The sequence below is a fragment of the Daktulosphaira vitifoliae genome, unplaced genomic scaffold (assembly GCF_025091365.1).
Source record: "Daktulosphaira vitifoliae isolate Bord-2020 unplaced genomic scaffold, ASM2509136v1 Scaffold_5, whole genome shotgun sequence".
Taxonomy (NCBI): domain Eukaryota; kingdom Metazoa; phylum Arthropoda; class Insecta; order Hemiptera; family Phylloxeridae; genus Daktulosphaira; species Daktulosphaira vitifoliae.
This window is the reverse complement of record NW_026099576.1, coordinates 5,606,638-5,617,792: the sequence shown is the minus strand read 5'-3', so window position 1 is coordinate 5,617,792 and position 11,155 is coordinate 5,606,638. Positions and strand designations below refer to the sequence as shown.

The following is an 11,155-nucleotide window of genomic DNA, read 5'->3' as shown; positions in this document are numbered from 1 at the left end:
AAAAAAAAAAAAAAAAAAAAAAAAAAAAAACACATCATAGTAAAATTAATACCTTCTCCGCTTCGCATCGAAGCTAAAATTTCCTGTCTAGTTTTCCAGTATATAAATACATTTTCTTTATATACATTTTATATAAATGATTTAATGTTATTCGTACAAGGCTTAGAATTCAAAAATATTTTAGTTATTTACTTATCATAATTCATAAAATTAAAAATAAACTTTGTCTAGCATATTTTTATGACAATTTTATGATAAAGTTTCTAAACAATCATACAGTATAAAGAAACAGATGAGAATAATAATGTAAATCAACACAACTGTATTTTTCATAAAATATGTTATTACATATAATTTTAACTTTAGTACAAATATCTTTATTTTGAATGTTGATAAATAAATTTATGTTTATCATGCTAAATTGTTTCACAATTAGTATTACTTTTAAAATTAAAACATACTTTATCTTCATTTTCTATAGCTTGGTTTTCAAAAATTAATCTTGCATATTTTCATTTGAAGTTAATACTGACAGAGTAAAAATATTTTTTAAATGACATTTAAACATTAAAAAAAAAATAAGATTTTTTGTAATATGAAAATTTAGTAATCAATTTTTAAAAATAGGATTTTCAACTACTAGAACTATTTTATTGTGAGAAACTTAAAATTATAGAACTTTTTTTATTTTCTGGAAACATAATATCAAAAAAAATATTAAATTATCAGTCTATTTTCGGCTGCGAAAAGCCACTTAAATCGATTTTTAGAAATTCAGGAGCAAAAACAATTTTTTATTAACTAACAATGGAAATAGGATTTCAATCAATTGTCTTAAGAAGTAATAGAAATATTATATTTTATTCCAAAAACACTTAATATATGCGTCAATATATGTATACAATTTGAATTCTAAAAATTTCGAGTTACGTGGTTTTTGTATAATCCAAAATATTAATTCCAACTATAATATTCAAATAATGTAATAACAGAAAATAAAAATTTATCAAATTTAACCTTTAATCTTATTCACAAAAAAATTCTAATTAAATATTTTACCTTGTATAAGAAAATCCATTAATTCTGTGACTTCGGTTGCAGTTTTCTTTTTTTCTGTTATAAAATTAATAATTACATAGAATTAAAATCACATTCTAGTTTACAATTTTTGTAAGAATTTTATATGGAATTTTGATGGTGTTTCCTAATATAACTTTGTATTTTTGCTAACACCTCTAATTTTTGAAATAATTACAAATTAGTAATTAAGTGATAATTACACAATAAAATCAACATAAAAAAAATAGTAACACAGTAGAGTCGTAGCATAGTTGAGAAAATTATAAATGATATCTGACAGTGATTCAAATCACTATCCTAAGAAGCGCTCCAATATATTTCAGTAGATAATGTTTAATTTTAAGAAATTGGTTGATCAAAAGCAAAATTAACTCCTATATTTTGTTTTACTTCGACTACCATTTGCACATAGAAAATAAGTCATCAGTACAATTTTTTTTTGAACTTCTAGTACATAAAATAAGCTTTATTTTAACATATATTTAAAAGACGCAGATTTCCCGGAATATTTTCAAAAAATAAGTTGAAAAAGTTGTACTTTTTATATAAATTTTTAAGTTTTCAAAAATTCAAATTTCTTAACTTTGAAAAGGCAAACTAATCAATGTAAGTATAAATTTATATTTAATGTAAGTTAGATTCATGTAAATTTTATGAAAATTGGTGGACTAATTATTATTGCAAACCTTTATAAATTTTTTAAAATAAACAAAAATAAATAAAATTTGAACACGAAAATAGCATGTTTTTTAAATACGGTAGCCATTTGCATAAAAAAGATAGATTGTCAGGATAATTTTTTTTTTTTTTTAATTATAGTACGTAATATAAGCTTTAATTTAACATATGATTAAGATTGCAGTATTTCCGGAACATTTTTAAAACTTAAATGAAAATTTTGAGTTTTGTAAAAAAGTGGCTATTTTGAATTCTCCTGTAAGCAGGTAAAGGGTCAGATTTTCAAAAAAATTATATCAAATAAAAATTAAATGCAAAAAGTTTTAATACAAAAAAAAAATTATTTTGATTTGTTTATTATTCAATAAATTATGAAAGTTTAAAATAACAAAATAACATTGATTTTAACTTCGATCCCAAGATATTAATTTTTCTATGATGTTTATTTTTTTTTTGTCTGTTACCACTTTTTCTCAGCTCTCTTCGAACCAATTTCTTTCAACAATACGTCAAAATATCACAAGTCGTATCTAGTCGAAGATTTTACCCTCAAAAATTGAAAAAATCCCTCGTAACCGTAAATGGGGGAAATTTCCAAAAAAATTATAAATTTAAAAATCGATAATTTCGACATTTTTTCATTTTTTTTTTTACTTAAAACTGACAGAAGTTTTTAAAAAATTACCAAATCAATATAATTTTTTTTATATATGTGTAATGTCTTTACCTGTTATTTGGTATATTTTTTTTATAAATCTGACCTTTTATCTGCCCACAGGGGGATTCAAAATGACAACTTTTTCACAAGAAATTAACTTTTTCAATTAAATTTTTAATAGTGTTCCGGAAATACTGACACTTTTATATATACCTTAAATTAAAGCTAATGTAATATACTGTATTATGGAAAAAAAAATTATAGACTTTTTTTTGTCTTCACGTTGAAAATCACTACAGTACGCTATTTTTGTATAAAAATTCTCGATATATTTTTACATTTTAGCTTCGATGCGAAGCTGAGAAGGTATTAGTTTTACTATGATGTGTTTTTTTTTTTTTTTTGTGTCTGTTACCACTTTTTCTCAGCTCTCACCGAACTGATTTCTTTCAATGATATGTCAAAAGATCACAAATCGTATCTAGTCGATGACATTACCCTTAAAAATTGAAAAAATTTCCCTCGTTCCTCGTAAATGGGGGAAATTTTTCAAGTACCGTTGTGAATAAGTATTGACAGAAACAAAAAAAAAAAAAAATAAAAACATCATGGTACAATTAATATCTTCTCAGCTTGACATCGAAGCTAAAATATATAATTTTTTTTTAATTTTACCTAAATGATTTCAAAATTTGGAACAGTCTCATCAAATTTAAGCAATTTTTATTTTTTTATAGTTTTGTTATAGCGTCATAGTTAAATTATACTAAAACTCAAAAAAATTATATTTTTTCATAATGATTTTTTTGTGTAATTATTGCTTAATTATAATTAATTATAATCTAGTTTTTCAGATAAACTAACTAGATATGATAAAAACAAATCTGAAGCTAGAATTGAAATCAGCGTCGAAATTCCTGAGAAGTTCATATAAAAATTTAAAAGTAAAAACTGTATTCATTTTTATTATTTTGTATTGTTAAAATATTTAATTCTAAAATGTTTTAATATTCTGAAATTAGACAATCAGTTGCGTCAGTTGTTCGTTGACGACATAGTGTTAATAGAGAATAAACTAATCAATGGTTAGAGGTGTGTTAATCAGCTCTTGTAGGAAAGAAATTAAGATTTCGTAGGAGTAAGATAGAGTGTACAGAGTACGAAATTGATAATGGAGAATACTAGATAGTGAAATGAGAAGATCGTTGACAATAAGCGAGAACGTGATAGAAGTGAATAGTTTTAAGTATTTAGGTTCAGTTTTGCGAAAAATTGGTTTAATTGACAAGGTTGTAAGACACAGAATTAATAACGTGTGGGTGAATGTAGAGAAGTGTCTGGTGTATTATGCGATAATGAATTCCAAAGAGTCTTAAAGGTAAGTTCTATAAGAATGTAGTTAGACCAGCTATGATGTATGGCTCAAAGTGTTAGTCGATTGACAAGAGAATACAGCAAAGAATGAGAATGCTTAGATAGATGTATGGAAAAGATTAGAGAAGGTAGGATAACAAACAAACATATAAGAGGGAGAATAGGTGTAGTGTCAATCGTGGAAAAGATGAGTGATAATCGACTGTAATCAACTAGATATATATATCTATAGGTTCTTTTTATGTGTTGATCGACTATATTGGTCAACTAAAACCTGAGTAAAAGAGATGATAGAAATAAAAAAGTAAGTTAAACAATGTATATTACTCATCATAGTAGAATTATTATCTTTTTAGTATTGAATCAAAGTAAAAAATTAAATTTTTTTTCTTATAAAAATAAAAAATAGAATATTATATCAAAGTTTAAACAATTTTTCAATACTTCTTGAATTCTGCAAAGTCCTAAAAATGACAATATATAACTCGTATATGATAATTACCTATCCTGATAAAATGTGACCGATACAATTGTCTTTCTCTTAATCTTTTATCTAAATATAAAAAAGAATAATGAGATTAAAATGAATAAATAATTAATTTGGTGATATTAGTAGTAAATTACATAGTCTCCAAACCTAATTTCTATGTCAGTGATCACTGTAATAAAAAAATCTCATCACCAATATTACTAACATCAGACTTAAGTATTGGTAAATTGTTAAATAGTAGCCGTAGTATAATTTTTTACCAATTAACTTAAATTATGGACTGGCATCAGTGAAATTAAAAACTAATAGCAAATAGAAAGATAATTTTTTTTTTTTTTTTGAGAGATTTAACCTTAAATTAAATTAAAAAATAAAAATTTAAGCATAATTACGTATGAATTTAAAATTAATTACAGCATTGTAAAACTAAGTGAATTTTATCTTCTGGAATGTTTTAATTTGATAAAGTAATAGGGTAATTTGTTTATCTTAGCAAACTTTATTACTTAGATAATATAAATTTCTAAAATATATTTTTGAGTTACTTTGAGTTTTTCATAAATAAAAAAAATCTAGTGAGTTAATTTGAGTAATTAAAGAAAAGTTAGAAATATTAATTAAAAAACATAAAGATTTGAAATGTTGAAAAAGTAATTATTTTGGTTTATAGTACCTAAAGATTTATTATTCTACAAGTCGGTAGAAATAGTTAAATTATAAATTTTTAAGAACTAGATCTATTTGAAAAAATATAGATATGGCTACCCCTTGAATGACAAATTTTGGACTTAAAAATTTTCAAGTATCTTATTAATAATTAAAAAAACGTATTACTGGTAATTTCGTTTGGTACTCGTACATCAATCATCTGAATATCTATGTTAAAATAGAAGCCTAAATTGTAAAACTTTTCTATAACAATATTTTTAATGTCATCATTGATATTTTTATTCAAATATTCGATTTTTTTTTCATTTTGTAGAATTTGAAAATTAAATCCCTCTAATTCTTGCAGTATTGAATGAGATTTATTTTGTTTAAATTTACATTCTTTAAATTTATTAAATATTTCACTTTTAATATTCTTTTTCTCTTCATCAAAAACAGATTCAATATTTGATAAGATTGTTAAATCATTCGATAGTTTATCTTGCGATGGAGGATAATGAACAATACTGTATTCAACTTTCTGTAAATGTGACAAATAATAATATAATATATAATCGTATGTTGTGTCATTTGATAAAGTTTTATATAACGCATCCAATGCAATCAATGATCCTTTCATGACTGTTGCCAATAAAGTTATTTTCTTAATTATCCCCAATAAATCTTTTGCACATTCATAGGTATTATACTTTTGACTGAAAGTTTTTTGACATATATAACAATATTTTTTGACCATAATGAATATTTTATATAAATCATTAGCGTATGCACAACCAAGTATTAAAACAGCGGCACGTATTTTTTTTTTGGTCATATTGCGATTGACAGTCTGAAAAATATCATCTAATTTATAATATACATTACGATATTGCACACCATCTATGTCAGTTAAATGTTGCCAACCATTGTATTGGCAAATGTTATTGATGATATTTGTTTTACTATGCGAATAAATATTACTATTGCAATCTGCTTCCATAAACACAACTGCATAGAGTATTAAAATGCTAATTTTAGGCAATTTCATTGAAAACAATTAAAATTGTATCCACCAAAATATATATATATATATATATATCTCAATATAAAATAATATTTTATCTTTTAGAAAAATTGCGAAGAAAAATAAGTTTAAGATTCAAATTATATAATATTGCTGTAGAAAAAAAAACTGTTCAAAGCTAACAATAAGTCTCAATATTGTATTTTTACATTTTTATTTATTTAGGTGTCATTTTCATGTTAAAAATATTCTATTGTTTCAAGGCGACTTAGTTTTAAAAATATAAATATTATTATTTAATAATTAACAATTAAAATGTTTCAACAGTTTTAAATAATTTTTTTTTCTTGGCAGTAATCCTATTTTAAAATTTTAAATCTATTGCGAATGTTAGTTTTACCATTATATATATATTTTTATAAATTCCCTAAATTTCCTTAGCATTTAACTGATTTTTGTCAAACATTTTTCAACAGATCCAGAATTCTAAATAATCGACAACAATACTCTCAAAGTTTGGAAAAATTAATTTTATTTTTATGAAATACTACACTAACAATATGTGTTAATATTTTATATTTAATACATTAAGTGTTGTAATGATACTTTTTGAGATATTAGCATTTAAATATTAAGAAAAAGTGAGCAACAGGGTAGTGTTTATTCTATCTTTGTTCTATTTTTACCAGGTTCTATTTTTTAGATAAATATTCTTCTATAACTATCACCTTTACATAAATATTTTAAAATTATAGTAACTCAAAATATAAAATATTAAAAAACTAGTTATCGATTATTGAAAATTGTATTCAGATCGTTTTCTATTTAACAGAAAAGAAATATTAAGAGGTTCCTATTTAAGTATAGAAAATTATCCCAAAAATCTACTCTTAGAAGTAGTTTTTCTTACAAAAAATTTCATATTTACTAAGGATTCATAAAAATAAAGATAAATTTTATTCTGTAAATTTTTATGAAAAAATTATTATTTAACGAAAAAATAAGGTAATGTTTTTAATTTATTAAACTGTACATAAACATTAATTTTTTTTTAGAAATACTTTAATTAGATCTTATAATATCTTATAGATATTTTGTTCTAATCATAAACCTACTCAATTATAAAAATTATTTTGAAATTTAACAGATTTGCATCGAAGCGTTTTGTAAAGTAATGTTAATCACTATCAGATTTCATCTTTACTTATCTGAACTATGCCACGTCCCTATTGTGCTGTTTTTTTATTATTTGGAATTTTTTATCCCCACTACTGAAGATTCTTTTCTTTTTTCATTTGTTTTTCTTTTCTGATATGATATTATAATAATTATATTTTATAATAATAAAAAAATTATAAAACCATAGTAGAATATTTTTTTTAACAAAACATACTTTTATAACTTAAAAAACCCAGCACATGGGGGTCGCGGCATAGTTGGATCAAGTATAATGATATTTAACAACGATTAAAATCACTATAAAAAAAAAACGCTTCGATGCAAATCTTTAGATAATGTTTAATTTTAAAAAAATTAGTGGATTATTCCAANTGTTTAATTTTAAAAAATTAGTGGATTATTCCAAAAGCTACATGATCTGCTAGTTCCTTATTAATATCCTGATTAAGATAAAGTATGTCGAATAAAAAAAGGAATAATTAAAATATATTATTTCTCATAAAAAAATTATGTTGATCCATACACTTTTCAATATGTTATAGTATTATAAAGTTAAAAATGAAAAAAATAAAATCGAGAATTTTTACATAATAATAGCATTCGGTAGCCATTTTCACCGTGAAGACAAAATAAAGTCCGAAATTTTTTTTTTGCATAATAAAGTAAATTACATTAGCTTTAATTTAAGATATATATAAAAGTGTCAGACTTTCCGGAACATTTTCAAAAGTCAAGTTGAAAAAATTAATTTTTTGTGAAAAAGTTGTCATTTTAAATCCCCGCCTGTGGGCAGGTAAAAAGTCAGATTTATAAAAAAAATATACCAAATGATAGGTAAAGACATCATGCATCTATAAAAAAAAGAATTATATTGATTTGGTTATTTTTAAAAATGTTATGGCAGTTTTTAGTAAAAAAAATTGAAAAAATTTCGAAAATTAGCGATTTTTAAATTTGTAATTTTTTTGGAGGTTTCCCCCATTTACGGGGAACGAGGGAAATTTTTTCAATTTTTGAGGGTAATGTCTTCGACTAGATACGATTCGTGATCTTTTGACGTATCATTGAAAGAAATCGGTTCTGTGAGAGCTGAGAAAAAGTGGTAACAGACACAAAAAAAAAAAAGAAATAAAAATGAACACCTCTTAGTAAAACCAATACCTTCTCAGCGTCGCATCGAAGCTAAAAATTAAATAAATCTATCAAAGTGCTTTTTCCATTAAAACAACAAAATATTATCACTAATATAATCTATATTACATATTATAACTACATATTTGAGGTTGGCTCTGTTTCAACGCTTCGACAAAATTTTACACCTGTTTTTTACTTGACACTTCATTATGGCCAAAAGAACCTGTATGGGAGCATGGTGTGTGACTGCTAAAGTTCTCGTATACTCACCCATCTGAGAACCAACAAAGTAACAACTTATAAATATTTATTACCATCGTAAATCATGTTTTATTCTAGATAGAATCTTTAAAAAAAATTTAACAAATATCTTCTTTTGGGCAATAATATTACATAAGTCTCAACTTCTTAAGTATTGAATAAAAATACGTATAATATGATATAATATGGTAACTGATTAAATCACTATGAATTATGATTTTTAAGATTTTTGGTTCTAATAAAAGATACATAATTAGGATTAAGTTGGATATTATTAATCAATGTCAAATACAGAAATAAAATTATAAATTGACCGTTATAAATTATAAATATAAAATAATCCTGATTTATGTAGAACTTATTAATATTAATTAAAACAATTTTAAAATATAATTTGATTTTGCCAGAAACAACATTAAGTATCTACAGTATTAACAATTTAAGTAATATGTATAAAACATTTTTTTATGCTCCTTAATGAATTTTTTCTCTAATCCATTCAATATATTCGGTTACTCTAGTAAATACTCCTGGATAACCTGATCCGACACATTTGAATCCAAATGAAGTAATACCAATTAAATAATATTGATTTTTAATCGATAACGTCAAAGGACCTCCGGAATCACCCTGAAATTTATAATAATCAATTCAGATTTTAATATATAGAAGTATATCAAGGTATAGGTTTATTTGGTCTCATAATTTAAACTTAAATTATAATTAATATATACAAATATATCCGGTACCGTCTAGAATAAAAGGTAAGTGTAACAATGCTGTTATTTTCTAAATTTTTATTAGTATTCAGAAAAACGTTTTTTATAAGCAACGCCTTTTTTATCACTTTTTTGTTCACAATCACTAGAAATTATTCCTTACATTAAATTAAACTTTACTATTAATACTTCATATACCTGACAAGCATTTTTTCGTTCTGTACCAGCACATAACATATTTTCACTAATTGTTGCCTTTAAGTTATTGTATGCAGTGTTACACATAGCATTATCCACGATATATAATTGAGTTTCAAATAGTTCATTGCTCGAACGTCCACCTGAATTAACAAAATATATTAAATGATTACAGTATAAGTGGAATTAAGTTCACTAAATATTTCAATTTTTATATTATATTACGAAATTCTAATGCTCCCCATCCAGCAACATATGCTAAATTTGTCGTAAAATTCATGGTTCTTATTTGGGGGTCGATTGGTAAACAAATAGGTTGAATGAATTCTAAAAATTAACGATAATAACATGCTTATTTAGTATCTAAATTATTATACAGTATTTACAATAAATTATGTTTATACTACATCTACACAAATATATCTGTGAATTTATCTGTTTTTAAAAATATACATTAAATTTGTGATCTTTTCTCAACTATTAAATATTTATTTTAGTTTCGATCCAAAACTGATAAGGTATTAATTTTACTATGATGATTATTTTTTTTTTGTCTGTTACCNGATATTAATTTTTCTATGATGTTTATTTTTTTTTTGTCTGTTACCACTTTTTCTCAGCTCTCTTCGAACCAATTTCTTTCAACAATACGTCAAAATATCACAAATCGTATCTAGTCGAAGATTTTACCCTCAAAAATTGAAAAATATCCCTCGTAACCTTATNGAAGATTTTACCCTCAAAAATTGAAAAAATCCCTCGTAACCGTAAATGGGGGAAATTTCCAAAAAAATTATAAATTTAAAAATCGATAATTTCGACATTTTTTCATTTTTTTTTTACTTAAAACTGACATAACTTTTTCAAAAATAACCAAATAAATATAAATTTTTTTATATATGTATAATGTCTTTACCTATTATTTGGTATATATTTTTTATAAATATTAACTCCTATTTTTTGTTCTACTTCGACTACCATTTGCACATAGAAAATAAGTCATCAGTACAATTTTTTTTTGAACTTCTAGTACATAAAATAAGCTTTATTTTAACATATATTTAAAAGACGCAGATTTCCCGGAATATTTTCAAAAAATAAGTTGAAAAAGTTGTACTTTTTATATAAATTTTTAAGTTTTCAAAAATTCAAATTTCTTAACTTTGAAAAGGCAAACTAATCAATGTAAGTATAAATTTATATTTAATGTAAGTTAGATTCATGTAAATTTTATGAAAATTGGTGGACTAATTATTATTGCAAACCTTTATAAATTTTTTAAAATAACCAAAAATAAATAAAATTTGAACACGAAAATAGCATGTTTTTTAAATACGGTAGCCATTTGCATAAAAAAGATAGATTGTCAGGATAATTTTTTTTTTTTTTTAATTATAGTACGTAATATAAGCTTTAATTTAACATATGATTAAGATTGCAGTATTTCCGGAACATTTTTAAAACTTAAATGAAAATTTTGAGTTTTGTAAAAAAGTGGCTATTTTGAATTCTCCTGTAAGCAGGTAAAGGGTCAGATTTTCAAAAAAATTATATCAAATAAAAATTAAATGCAAAAAGTTTTAATACAAAAAAAAAATTATTTTGATTTGTTTATTATTCAATAAATTATGAAAGTTTAAAATAACAAAATAACATTGATTTTAACTTCGATCCCAAGATATTAATTTTTCTATGATGTTTATTTTTTTTTT

The 11,155-nt window shown here is 23.3% G+C and overlaps 2 protein-coding genes across 3 annotated transcripts in view; both read right to left on the bottom strand.

The window, feature by feature from the left end:
* Positions 1-302: 302 nt before the first annotated feature.
* On the bottom strand, positions 303-6,056 carry LOC126907393 (uncharacterized). The gene is made up of 4 exons (XM_050688640.1): positions 5,115-6,056; positions 4,293-4,343; positions 1,060-1,113; positions 303-528 (listed from the first exon to the last, which is right to left on the bottom strand). The coding sequence occupies exons 1-4, from the start codon at positions 5,974-5,976 to the stop codon at positions 497-499; spliced, it is 999 nt and encodes a 332-aa protein (XP_050544597.1). The 5' UTR covers positions 5,977-6,056; the 3' UTR covers positions 303-496.
* Positions 6,057-8,364: 2,308 nt separating this feature from the next.
* The window catches only part of LOC126907378 (venom protease-like), a 9,912-nt gene continuing 7,121 nt past the window's right edge, over positions 8,365-11,155 (bottom strand). For both annotated transcript variants that reach the window (XM_050688608.1, XM_050688606.1), the window contains 3 exons: positions 9,669-9,770; positions 9,444-9,586; positions 8,365-9,156 (listed from right to left, as the gene is read on the bottom strand). In XM_050688608.1, coding sequence (XP_050544565.1) covers positions 9,001-9,156; positions 9,444-9,586; positions 9,669-9,770 — 401 coding nt within the window. In that variant the 3' untranslated portion in view covers positions 8,365-9,000. The remainder of the gene's footprint in view (positions 9,157-9,443; positions 9,587-9,668; positions 9,771-11,155) is intronic.